Raw genomic sequence first — 14,072 nt, forward strand, 5'->3', positions numbered from 1 at the left:
TTGAAGTAGTCGTTCTTGCAGGACCTTGTTGAATGCCTTCTGAAAATCCAGAAGGCATTCGACAAGGTCCCGCCTTATTTTCTTATGTTCCTTAGGTGACACATAATGGGTTCTGGTACTAATGTACATTTCTTAGTAGTCCATCAGTCAAGGGCAGGGGGTTAGGTGAAGAGGTATGTTCTAATTTTCATTGTTCACAGCACTCCAGACTGTATGCAAATGCCACGTTGCAGAGATTTTCAAAGTGCTCCCGACGATGGTATGCTGGCTACAGGCATTCCCAGCCTTCCACCTCCCATCCTGCACCCTCTGCCAGAAAGATTCAATAATGCCAGGCCGAGGGATGCCCCTCTGCGGATAGGAGGCTGGCTCCCAGCATTTCTTCCTGCCTGGATGCACATTACATCCAACTAATGGGTCTTTGACATTATTCAGTTGGGCTACAAGCTGGAATTTACTTGGCCTCTGACAGATTGCTCGGACAAAGTGCTCAGGGTTCAGGCCGCCGTTCAGCACTTACTGGATATTCAAGTTATAGAGCCGGTACTGCCAGCCCTCTTGGGTTCAGGCATATACTCTGTATACTTTATTGTGCCAAAGAAAGGCTCAGAAGATTGGAGGCCTATCCTGGATCTTCAGCACATGAATGCGGTTCTCAAGATTCCCTGCTTCCGTGTGTGGCCAGATTTCTTCCTTTCTGGAGCAGCCGGCTCCTTCGGTATGGGATTATCTTCAGGTTCTAGGATCCATGGTGTCCACACTGGATGTAGTTCTTGGGCAAGTGCCGCAATGGGATGCCTTGCAGGCCTGTCTGCCGTGGACAATGGAAGCCTGAACAAGCATGGACTAGTGGCTTCTCCTGCAATTGCTCCATAGGAGTATACTGCTGCACATTGCCTCCTTGATCGTGGTGATAATGGATGCCAGCCTTCGAGGCTGGGGAGCCCATTGCAATCATTGTCTTGTTCAGGGGTGATGGATGCCCTCGCAACGCAAATGGTCAATCAATTGGTTGGAGCTCAGAGCCATTCAACTAGCGCTAATGAGAAGGCCAAGCAGTCAGGGTCTTCTCCGACAATGCGACGGCAGTAGCCTACATCAATCGCCAGGGATGGATCAAGGGAACGTCTTTGACTCAGGAAGACTGCCTTCTTTTTCTTTGGGCAGAACGTCATCTAGTGCTGATGGCAGCACATGTGGTGGGAGTAGACAGACTCTGGATCAAGCAGATTCCTCAGCAGACAGACTCTGGATCTGGGCGAGTGGGCCCTGTCCCCAAAGGCATTAAAAACAATAGTGGGGCGCTGAGGGTGGCCCCGCTTTGACCTCCTGGCCACGGCAAGAAACAAGAAAGCGGATTGCTTCTTCAGTCAAAGATCCGAGCCCTGCAGCGTGGAGCTCAACACTCTGGTGCAGCCGTGGCCTCAGGAGATTCTCCTGTATGTTTTTCCTCCTTGTCCAATAATCGGCTTGGTCCTTTGGAGGATTGCAGCTCATCTGGGCTGCGTCATTCTGGTGGCTTCAGATTGGCCTCGCAGACTGATGCATCTGTGCAGATGTCACAGCCTTTGGCTGAGCACCTCTCCTGACCTTCTCATGCAGGGTCCGGATTCCATGGATCACTTTGCTCTTACAGCATGGCTCTTGAGCACACAGCCTTAGAGCATAAAGGATATTCTGCCCTGGTTGTTGATATTCTTCTGAAGTCTAAGAAGTCATCCATGGTGTCAGTTTTTGCTAAGGCACGGAAGGCCTTCCAACATTGGTGGCCCAGGACCAGGTGGACCCTTATTCAGCTCTGATCTTACTAATTTATTTATTTAAAAACTTAATATACCGCCTGGAGTCACAGCGGTTTCCAATTAAATATACACAAAGCAAGAAAGCAAAACAATACAAAAACATTCTTGAAAACATCATCCACATATATAAAAATGAAATTTGCAAATCTTTCAATAACATATTAAAAGAATACAAGAAATGGCCAACACTGTAGGAAAGACGGATCAGAAATATGCGTCTACAAACAATTTGGTTTTCAACATCTTCTTAAAGCTGTAATCTGCGCATAATCTTAATTGCCCAGTGAGATTGTTCCAATATGATATTCCGGCAATGGAGAACATTTGGAGTTGAGCTGCCACATATATTATCAGCTGTCAATGCTACCAGTTTCATTTTCCCCTCAGATCGTAGTGCTCTTGGAGATTTATAAATCTCCCATAAAGACTGAAACCAGAGTGGCACAGTTTAATATACCATTTGATGTACCAGGGACAGCACTTTAAACTGAATTCTTTGCTCAATTGGCAGCCAGTGCAAGCTTTTCAATGTGAGGGTTATATGGGCTGCCCTCGTTACCCCGCCAATCACCCTAGCTACAGAATTCATAAGCACCTGCAAAACCTTCAATTTCGTTTTAGGCAAGCCCAGAAACAAGGAATTACAGTAGTCCAGGCTTATCAAAAGCAAAGATTGGGCTACAGTTCAAAAATATGTATTCAAAAATGGTTTTAGTCTATACATACAAAGTTGGGCATAACCTTTCTGAATAATACACCCAATTTGTTTTCCCATAGATAAAGCTGAATCTAAGTAGACATTCAACACTGTAATATGATCTTTTACCTTTATCTCTTCACCCATAATATGAGCATTCTCTCTCCCATTAGCTTCATCCTTCCTCTCAACTATCATAAATTCTGTTTTGTTCACATTCTTCAGGGTCATTTTGATAAAGGCCTCACTGTGGCTTCTCTATTAGTCCAAGTGACCGGGCTCTCCTGTTTTAGATCCCGGGAGTGTCAGTCTTCCTTGGCATATCATCCTGATGTAGCTAGATTCTTGAAGGGGGCTCTTCAATTGTAGCAACTTTGTTTTTGTAAACAACATAGAACTTCATGGTACGTCGGTATAGAAGCACATTGTTATGTTATTCATGTCAGACTTCTGGTTAAGCATCCTTTCCCTTCCTGGGACCTTAACTTGGTGTTGCCTAGCCTTACCAATGCTCCTTTTGAGCACCTTCAAGATGCTTCCCTCTTGGACTTGATACTCAAGGCCGTTTTTCTGGTCGCCATTACTTCTGTACATTGTGTGTTAGAACTGCAGGCTTTGTCTTGCTGAGACCCTTTCCTCTGTATTTCGGAGGCAGGGTTTTCCCTTCGGTTGGTTCCTTCCTGCTGAAGGTAGTTTTGGTTTTCCATGTTAATCAGGAAGTATGTTTGCCTGCCTTTCAATTGACAGGTTCCAAGACACAGGACCGTCTGTTGAAGAAACTAGATGTGCGTAGAGTTCCAAGAAAGAGGCAAAGGTAGAATATAAGACCAGGTCTACAGCGGTCAAAATGGCAGTTAGGGAGGCAAAACTTCGAGTGGAAGAAATTCTGGCAAAAAACATTAAAAAGGGGGACAAATACTTCTTCAGGTATATTAGTGACAGAAAAAGGAACACAAGCGGGATAGTACGCCTTAGAAGACCGGACGGAAGTTACATGGAAGCAGATTCCGATAAAGCCGAACTACTGAATTAATACTTCTGCTCAGTCTTCACCTGTGAGGCACCGGGACACGGTTCGCAGTTGAAGGCAACACAAAGCACAGAAGACCCGTTTCAGAATTTTGAGTTCACACCAGGTGAAGTTTACAGTGAACTGGCAAGACTCAAGGTGAACAAAGCCATGGGACCAGACAATTTGCACCCAAGAGTGCTCAGAGAATTGAGCGATGTCCTGGCGAAACCGTTGGCTGAGCTATTCAATCTCTCCCTAAGTAAGGGGAAAGTTCCCCTGGACTGGAAATTAGCTAATGTCGTTCCTCTGCATAAAAAGGGTTGCAGGGCAGAGGCTGCGAATTATAGACCGGTGAGTCTCACATCAATAGTGTGCAAACTCATGGAAACACTAATTAAAAGCAAATTGGACACGATCTTGAATGAAGGGAATCTTCGGGATCCCAGTCAGCATGGATTCACCAAGGGTAGGTCCTGCCAATCCAATCTCATCAGCTTCTTTGACTGGGTAACAAGAAAGTTGGACTTGGGAGAGTCTTTGGACGTCATGTACCTGGACTTCAGTAAAGCTTTTGACAGTGTCTCACACCGCAGGCTGCTAAGCAAGATGGAATCGATGGGGTTAGGAGAGACACTAACTGCATGGGTCAATGATTGGCTGAGTGGCAGACTTCAGAGGGTGGTGGTTAATGGTACCCTCTCTAAAACATCGGAGGTGACCAGTGGAGTGCCGCAGGGCTCGGTCCTGGGTCCACTCCTTTTCAACATATTCATAGGGGATCTGACTCAAGGGCTTCAAGGTAAAATAACACTATTCGCCGATGACGCCAAACTATGTAATATAGTAAGTGAATGCAGTTTACAGAATTATATGGCGCAGGACCTGCTTACATTGGAAAGTTGGTCCTCAACCTGGAAGCTAGGCTTCAATGCTAAGAAATGTAAGGTCATGCACCTCGGAAGCGGAAATCCATGCAGGACGTACTTCTTGAACGGAGAAACTTTAACTAGGACTTCAGCAGAACGAGATTTAGGAGTAATCATCAGTGCAGACATGAAAACTGCCAATCAAGTGGAGAAGGCTTCATCTAAGGCAAGGCAGATATTGGGTTGTATCAATAGAAGTTTCGTCAGCCGAAAGCCTGAAGTCATAATGCCGTTGTACAGGGCCATGGTGAGACCTCATCTGGAGTACTGTGTGCAATTCTGGAGGGCACATTACAGTAAAGATGTGCACAGAATTGAATCGGTTCAGCGGACAGCCACCAGGATGATCTCGGGGCTCAAGGGTCTCTCGTACAAAGAGAGACTGAACAAATTGCAGCTCTACACTAGAGAGCTGCACGGGGGCAACGGGAATCCCGCGGGACCCGCGGGTTCCCCCTTCGGGTCGCGGGGATCCCATGGGGATGCCCCCTAGGGTCGGGGGGATCCCTTGGGGACGCCTCCGAGGGTCACGGGGTTCCTGCGGGGCTGGATGTACTAAGTCGCGTGGCTTTTCTCCCTACCTGCTCTGCTTGCAGCACAGAGCCGAACGGAAGTCTTCCCGACGTCAGCACTGACGTGGGAAGACTTCCGTTCGGCTCTGTGCTGCAGGCAGGGTAGGTAGGGAGGAGTAGCCTCGCGGCTCGAGTGGCTACCAAGGGAGGGGGCGGTCCGCTCCGCCCTGGGTGCAGCACAGCCAGCCAGGTCTCCTTACTTTTGTGGCGCTTCCTCAACCGACCGACAACAGCCCTGGGGCTGTTGTCGGTCGGGGAAGTGCCACAAAAGTAAGGGGATCTGTGCTGTACCTGGGGCGGGAGAGAAGGATGCTGAAAGCACTGGGGAAGACAAAAGGGTGGAGAAGGACGCTGAAAGGCCATGGGGAAGAGGTGGGGGGGAAGGACGCTGAAAGCATTTGTGGAAGACAGAAGGGGGAGAAGGACGCTGACGGGGGGGGAGAAGGATGCTGAAAGCACATGGGGAAGACAAAGGGGTGGAGAAGGACGCTGAAAGGACATGGGGAAGACGGGGGGTGGGTGGAGAAGGACGCTGAAAGGCCATGGGGAAGACAGAGAGGGAGAAGGATGCTGAAAGGACATGGGGAAGACAGAGGGGGGAGAAGGATGCTGAAAGGACATGGGGAAGACAGAGGGGGGAGAAGGACACTGAAAGGACATGGGGAAGATGGGGGGGAGAAGGACGCTGAAAGGAAATGGGGAAGAGAGAGTGGGGAGAAGACGCTGGCAGGGAAGAAGACAGAGATGCCAGACTATGGGGGGAGCGGAGGGAAGAAGATGGGTGCCAGACCAATTTGGAAGGGGGGAGAAAGGGAGAGGCACAGTAACAGAGCAAATGGAAGACGCAGAAGGAAGAGAGACAGTGGATGGAAGGAACTGAATGAGAATATGAGGAAAGCAGAAACCAGGCAACAAAGGTAGGAAAAGAATTCTATTTCTTTTTTTTTTGCTGCAGGATAAAGTAGTATATTAGTTGTGTTGATAAAAATTTATAAACAAAAGAGGCTCTGGTAGAAACCCGTTTACAAAGTATGTATTCTTCCCAATTAATATTTTCAAATTAATAAAGTCTTTTTGCTTATTTGTAAATGGGTTTCTACCAGAGCCTTTAATTCAGTAGCATAATTAAATGAAATAACTATTTCAGAAGTCTATAGGGACGGGCGGGGACGGAGGGAATTCCTCACGGGGATGGGCGGGATCAGAGGGGATTCCTCGCGGGGATGGGTGGGGACGGAGGGATTCCTCACGGGGACGGGTGGGATTCCTCACGGGGAGGGGTGGGGACGGGTGAGGCTTTGGCGGGGACAGGTGGGATTTCTGTCCCCGCGCAACTCTCTACTCTACACTCTCGAGGAACGTAGGGAGAGGGGAGACATGTTCGAAACATTTAAGTACCTCACGGGACGTGTCGAAGTGGAAGATGATATTTTCTTTCTCAAGGGACCCTCGGCCACAAGAGGGCACCCGCTCAAACTCAGAGGCGGAAAATTTCATGGCGACACCAGAAAGTATTTCTTCACAGAGAGAGTGGTTGATCATTGGAACAAGCTTCCAGTGCAGGTGATCGAGGCAGACAGCGTGCCAGACTTTAAGAATAAATGGGATACCCATGTGGGATCCCTACGAGGGTCAAGATAAGGAAATTGGGTCATTAGGGCATAGACAGGGGGTGAGTAAGCAGAGTGGGCAGACTTGATGGGCTTGTAGCCCTTTTCTGCCATCATCTTCTATGTTTCTATTAAAAATTTGATAAAACGCTTATATAATTCTAAGCGATTTACATTTTTAAAAATGATACATAAAAAGAAGACATATAGACAATACTTATGTTAATACTAACTTACAAGAAACGCAAGGAAAAGGGGAGAGAATTACAATTTTTAAAAGCAAAGAAACATTAAAGGAGGGAGGGGTTTTAGGTTTATAAGGCTAGTTTCTGGTATTTTGGAGAGTCTATCTATCTATCACTGTTAACGGATAATATCAATTTAAGATGTCAATCATTTCAGAACCTAATTCTGAAAGGCATCATTAAATTGAAAACTTTTAAGAATACTTTTAAATTTATCTAATTGTTTTTCTTCTCTTAAAAAAGACAAGACGATTCCAAATTTGTCAGGCTATTATAGAGAAAATCTCTGCTCTTCTTGTATTTATGATTTTCAAAAATGGAATTGTTAAAAGATTTTGTTCTGCCGATCTAAGTGTTCTTGATGGAGAATAAGGCAACAGTAGTACTCTGTCAAGAAAAATAGGTTGTTTTGAATGCCGGATTATAAATGTCAAAAGCGCTAGTTTGAAAGTTATCCTATGCGGAATCGGTAGCCAGTGGGCGTTTTTTAAGAGGGGTGTAACATGATCAAACTTTTTTGAGTTAGTAATTAAGCTGTATTCTGAATAATTTGTAAACATCGTTTTTATTTTTGGGGCAAGTTACTGTATAGGGAATTGCAGTAATCTAGTTTTGAGATGACCAAGGAATGCATTAATATATTAAGGGATGATGAATCAAGTACTTTTGCTAGAGATCTAATCAATTTTAATTTAAAGAAACTGTTTTTGACGGTTGAGCTGATCTGATTGTGATAAGTTAGTCTGTAATCAAGATTGATGCCTAAGATTTTGACTGAACTTAGATTGAATGGTAGAATTATTGATTATAATTGGACTTTTCTGTTTAAAGCGTTATCTGGAGGTCACCAACAAGTTTAGTCTCTGACCATTTGTTTGTGCTAACTCTTTCAGTTAAGCGGGCACTCCCACTTCCAAGGCTACAGTTTTCAGGTGGATCTGTAGGGCCATTGCATCAGCTTACATTCTTGCTGGGAAACAGTCTCCTGTTTCTGTCAGGGCACATTCTATGAGAAATGTCAAGGCACATTCTATGAGGAATGTGCCTTCATGGGTCGAAACTAGATCTGGCTCCCCTGAGAAGAATTGCAGAGCAGCAATGTGATCTTCTCTTCACACATTTGCCAAGTTCTACAGAGTGGATGTAGCAGCAAGCCCGCCCTAGCTTGGGAACTGCTTTTGTATGTCCCATCTGTCTAGAATGTCTCGCCTATTGCACTGGAAATAGAGATTTTGTACTTACCCTGATAAACTATTTTCCAGTTGATAGGTGAGACATTCTAGACTCCAGCCCTGTCCTTCCTGCGCCTGTTTACAGTTTTCATCTGTTTATGCGTCTCTAAGATGATTCTTGGATGCCTGTTGGTCCTTGAGGGCTGCATAGAATCTGTATATATGTTTCAATTTATTTTATTGGGGAGTAGTTTTTGAGCTCCTTTGAAGCCTGTGTTAGCAGTTAATGGTGCTGTTTAGTTACCTTTTGAGCAGAACAATTTGTTTAAGCCTGTTTCTACAGGTGCCTCTACTTCATGTATATTGGGTGGCTCTACGTGCATGGGTACTAACTGTTAGTGAAGCTAGAGAGCCCAGTGAAGTACAATAGAGGCAGAGTGAAAAATCCAGAGTGGATTCCTTCTACAGCAACACACGGCTATGGGAAAATAACTCATCTGTCTAGAATATCTCACCTATCTATTGGAAAAGAGCTTACCAGGGTAAGTACATAATCTCTTTTTCCCAGATGATGAGCATTATACTGCTTTCCAGCCATTGCCCCTTTTTGCCATTTTGGTAGAGGTGTTTAATGCTTCACTTACCTGAGGGCTTTGATACCCAGCCCCAATGATTACAATTTAAAGACTTCTTCAGTAGATTAGTCACTTTCTCCCTTCTTTGATAAATGCTTACCATCTCTGATCAGCAGCCCTTGGAAAACCATCCCACGGTCCAGGAAGTCAAAATGCTCTCTGATAGCATTTGTACAGTCATGCATTCATCTCTAGGATACAAGCTCTCTGCCTTGTCTTTTACTCTCAACTGGGAGGCTTGATGAATCCACTACCTGCGCTCCTGTCTGTTTCACATTTTCTCACAGAGCCATGAAGTCACTTTTGATATATTCAGAGGGGTAACTATTCATTTGTGTTAACATGAATGAGCAGCATCGAATAATGGGCATTAGGATTCATGAGTCTCAATAAGCTCTCCCTAACATCTTGAACTTTGGCAACAGTCAGACAGCATATCTTCTGGGACTTCACGTCTGGTCTCCAGATAAACTCCTCTGTACCCCTCAGAAGGGACTCACCAATCATAAGAACATAAGAATTGCCATACTGGGATAGACCGAAGGTCCATCAAGCCCAGTATCCTGTTTCCAACAGTTGCCAACCCAGGTCACAAGTACTTGGCAAGATTCCAAGGAGAAAAACAGATTTTATGCTTCTTATCCTAGGAATAAGCAGTGGATTTCTCCAAGCCATCTCAATAATGGCTTATGGACTTTTGTTTTAGGAAATTATCCAAACCTTTTAAAAACCCTGCTAAGCTAAACACCACTACTTTTCACCTTCTAGAGCAGTGATTCCCAAACCTATCCTGGAGGACCCTCAGGCCAGTCGGGTTTTCAAGATAGCCCTAATGAATATGCATGGAGCAGATCTGCATTCCTGGCATCTCCATTATATGCAAATCTCTGTCATGCATATTCATTAGGGCTATCTTAAAAACCCGACTGGCCTGGGGGTCCTCCAGGACAGGTTTGGGAACCACTGTTCTAGAGATTACGGATCAGCAGTTTTAAGGATTTTGAGCTTTGGTTCTTTTTCTCCCTGAATTGCTCTTACCTCTTCCACTTCCAGGTTCTTCAGTTCAAGGGCAGGTGGAGTCCTGGTATCGAACCGCAGTGTCCTATAATCTAAATCCAGTTGTCCTCTTCTTTCCAACTCTGGAAATCTTTAATGGCTCATGAAACATTTCATTGATGTATTTTTCATTTTTGCAGATGCTTCTCTATCTTGCCACCTCTTCTTTCACTTCTTTCATGAGGAATTCAAGCTGAAGATATCTTGTGCATGGAACCAGCCCCTCTTCTTGGATGACACTTTCTGCACAAAGGCAAAAGTTTTGGTAACATGGTTTTCCAGCCATATTGCAGTTGCAGAAGTACTTGCACCTGATGAAAGAAAACAGAAAAAAGCCCTACCAAATCCCCCAACTTTTGCACATAACTTCCATAGTTTAGAAGAAGCAGCTGTTGGAAGGGTGGGGATTCTTCCCAAGTTTGAATGCCAGCAGGTAAGATACTCCAGTGAAGTTTTCCTCCCCTCAGCAAGTCCTCATTCAGCACCTCTTCGGGACTAGGAATAGTTGAGTTGGTTATCCCTGTCTCTATGCAGCCAAACATCCTTCTGGTCTTGGCCACCACCTTATCACAGTGTTTTGTGAACTTGAGATCTCAGACACTATCGGCCTGTGTTTCTTTTCCTCCTCTGTACACATCAACCTCTCACCTCCTACTGCATACAACTTACATATGGGTATTTTTGTTTCTATATACACATAGAAACCTGTGTATGTTTATGAATGGAAAGGGAGAGATGAGGAGTGGCACAGTTTGCAAGGAGCAGTTCCGTATCAATAAATCAATGTTTATGCTATAGCTGCTGAATTCCTTCACGTAGAATGCATTAGGTCATTTTTGGGGGGAACTTTGTCTGGAACTTCCCAATTTGATTTGAGCCATTTTTAAACTCAAATTTGTCTTGCTGGTTTTCTCCTACTGCAAAATGTTAACATATTCTATTAAGTTTTCAGTTTTTAACATTTTAAACAAAAATCTATTGTTTGGAAATAATTTTTTTTAATGGTATTTTAGAATTATTAGCAACATTAGCTTTGTATTTTCTACTATTTGATCATCTACCTCTCACCTTTTACTGAGCTATAATAGCATTAGCAGACAGCCTGTGACCTAGATTACAGTTAATCTAACTGGAATCTCTTTGAGTGATCAATGTAGGATGTGGGAAGAAAAGAAGGGGCATTATGGGGATTGGAAGGGGAAGAAAATGGTAAGATTTTCATTTCCATGATGAGCTGCGTGTAATACAGCTGTCTACAGTGATAACTATAATTATAAAGCATCACCATACTAGGACAGATTAGAGGTCCATCAAGCCCAGTTTCTTGTTTCCAGCAGTGGCCATACCAAGTAACAAGTACCTGGCAAGAAATGTACTTGCAAATTTGGTTTGACCAATGAAAGAGAGATTCTTTAAATCCAGTCTCACTGGGTTGTTTCTTCATTGACCTGATAAAGAGCTTGCCACAAATATGTTAAGTCCAGTAAAATGGTATCAATTACAGCCAATGTTCCCTCTAAGCTGCATGGAAGTCTGATGTTTCAGTTGCTCAGAGCAAGCATGTTCTACCAGACTTCCAGGAGACCTACTTGCCTCACACGATTTGAAACTACAAGATGCTGCAGCATGCCTGATGGTAAGAACACAGTTGGTAGACTCCCACACAGCTTAAAAGGGAACATTACCTACATCTTGTTTTGTTGATCCTTATTATCATATTTCTTTTTCAGGTAATTCATGGCAGGAGTTGTGGAAGGATACAGCTCTTCCATTCATGATACCAGTGTTTCTGCTGGGTTCAGAGCTTTGTATGAGGAAGGGCTACTTCTTGATGTGACTCTGGTCATTGAAGATCATCCATTCCAGGCTCATAAAGCATTGCTTGCTACCCAGAGTGACTACTTCAGAATTATGTTTACTGCTGACATGAGGGAAAGAGACCAGGACAAAATTCACCTGAAAGGCCTGACAGCTACAGGTTTCAGCCATGTTCTCCAGTTCATGTACTATGGGAACATTGAACTGAGCATGACTACAGTTCATGAGATCCTGCAAGCTGCCATGTATGTCCAGCTTACAGAAGTGGTAAAGTTTTGCTGCTCTTTTCTTTTAGCAAAAATCTGCTTGGAAAACTGCGCAGAAATTATGAGATTATTAGATGACTTCAGCGTAAACATCGAGGGGGTGAGGGAGAAGCTGGATTCTTTTCTGTTGGAGAACTTTGTGCCACTCATGTCCAGACCGGAATTCTTGTCCTACCTGAGCTTTGAAAAACTCATGAGTTATTTGGATAATGATCATCTGAGCAGGTTCCCTGAAATAGAGCTGTACGAGGCAGTTCAGGCTTGGCTACGGCATGATAGAAGGCGCTGGAGACATACCGATACCATCATTCAGAACATCAGGTTTTGTTTGATGACGCCATCCAGTGTTTTTGAGAAGGTTGGTGCATTTGAAAGCAATAGGCAGGATTCATCATTTAGCTAGGGCAGCATGCCGTGAATAGGTAAGATTTCCAAATTTGCAGAGAAAAATAAATATAAGAAAATTTAGAGAATTGATTTGCTAATACAGTACTTGACATTACTAGGCATAGTCTCTGAAAATATCGCAGGTTGGAATTGATTTGCATATTTTTATTTTTGCATATGCCACTTTTATTAGGTGCCGGATTGTTTTGAGATTCTATGAGAATATAAAATATTGTAAAATATTCTTAGAGCTTCTGATTTTAAGTATATTCATAAAATGTACGTTTTGGTGTTTGACGTTTAGCTAATTAGCAATTTTGTAAGTTTGTTAAAACAGGGTTTTTCATATTACTCTTAACATTGATGGATTTCTTTTTTTATTTAAGAACATAAGAATTGCCATATTTGGACAGACCGAAGGACCATCAAGCCCAGCATCCTGTTTCCAACAGTGGCCAACCTGGGTCCCAAGTACCTAACTCTAGATCTCAAGTAGTAAAACAGGTTTTATGCTGCTTACCCTAGGAATAAGCAGTGGATTTCCCCAAGCCATCTCAATAATGGCATATGGACTTAGGAATTTATCCAAAACTTTTTAAAACTCGGCTAAGCTAACTGATTTCACTACATTTTCCGGCAATGAATTCCAGAGTTTAACTGCACGTTATGTGAAGAAATATTTTCCTTGGACTGTTTTAAATCTACTACTTAGTACCTTCATTGTATGTCCCCTAGGCCTAGTATTTATGGAAAGAGTAAACAAATGATTCACATCAACCCTTTCCACTCCACTCAGTATTTTATAAGAACATAAGAATAGCCTTACTAGGTCAGACTTATGGTCCATCAAGCCCAGTAGCCCATAATCATGATGGCCAATCCAGGTCCCTATTACCAAGCCAAAACCCAAGGAGTAGCAACATTCCATGCTAGCGATCCAGGGAAAGCAGTGACTTCCCCCATGTCTTTCTCAATAACAGCCTATGGACTTTTCCTCCAGGAAATTGTCCAGACCTTTCTTAAAACCAGCTACGCTATCCACTCTTACCACAACCTCTGGCAACACGTTCCAGAGCTTAACTATTCTCTGAGTGAAAAAATACATAGAAACATGACGGCAGATAAAAGCCAAATGACCCATCAGCAGCAACCATTATCTCTTTCTCTCAGAGATCCCATGTGCCTATTCCAGGCCCTCTTGAATTCAGACACAGTCTCTGTCTCCCTCTGCCACAGTCCCGCCCCTCCTCTGACATCAGGAGCAGGATCGCAGCAGAGGGAACGTGCTGTTGAGGACAATGGCAGCTACAGCACTGGCAATCCTCTGCAGGCTGCGGTAATTATCTGAAGGTAAGAGCGGGAGGCCAGGGGGGAAACCGGAGGACGCTGCAAAGAGCGGGCAGCACTAGTACAGACCGCGGGCCGCATGTGGACTCTGGGCTGCGAGTTTGAGACCACTGCCCTAAACTGAACCTTGGGTTTTTGCAGCCCAAATGCATAACCTTGCATTTCTTAGCATTAAATTTTAGCTGCCAAATTTCAGACCATTCTTCAAGCTTCGCCAGGTCTTTCTTCATGTTACACCATCCTGGGTGTCTACTCTATTGCAGATTTTGGTATCATCTGCAGAGAGGCAAATCTTACCCGACAAACCTTCAGCATTATCGTTTATAAAAATATTAAAAAGAACAGGCCCAAGAACAGAACCTTGAGGCACACCACTGGTAACATCCCTTTCCTTAGAGCGATATCTATTGATCACTACCCTCTGTCGCCTTCCACTCAACAGTTTTTGACCCAACCCATCAATTTGGTTCCCATTAGAGAATGACACGGTGAAAAAATTGGTCCCCGTCACCGCCCCCGCCCCGTCC

General features: G+C 44.1%; 1 protein-coding gene across 7 annotated transcripts in view; it reads left to right on the plus strand.

Annotated features, from left to right (window-relative positions):
• Positions 1 to 14,072, plus strand: part of KLHL15 (kelch like family member 15) — a 113,552-nt gene that overhangs the window by 36,211 nt on the left and 63,269 nt on the right. For 4 of the 7 annotated variants that reach the window (XM_033948415.1, XM_033948413.1, XM_033948419.1 and 1 more), the window contains 2 exons: positions 9,868 to 10,160; positions 11,458 to 12,169. In XM_033948415.1, the coding sequence (XP_033804306.1) occupies positions 11,465 to 12,169 (705 nt within the window). In that variant the 5' untranslated portion in view covers positions 9,868 to 10,160; positions 11,458 to 11,464. The remainder of the gene's footprint in view (positions 1 to 9,867; positions 10,161 to 11,457; positions 12,170 to 14,072) is intronic. The other 3 variants (XM_033948418.1, XM_033948416.1, XM_033948417.1) reach the window with 1 other exon arrangement.

This window comes from Geotrypetes seraphini, chromosome 6, assembly GCF_902459505.1.
Source record: "Geotrypetes seraphini chromosome 6, aGeoSer1.1, whole genome shotgun sequence".
NCBI lineage: Eukaryota > Metazoa > Chordata > Amphibia > Gymnophiona > Dermophiidae > Geotrypetes > Geotrypetes seraphini.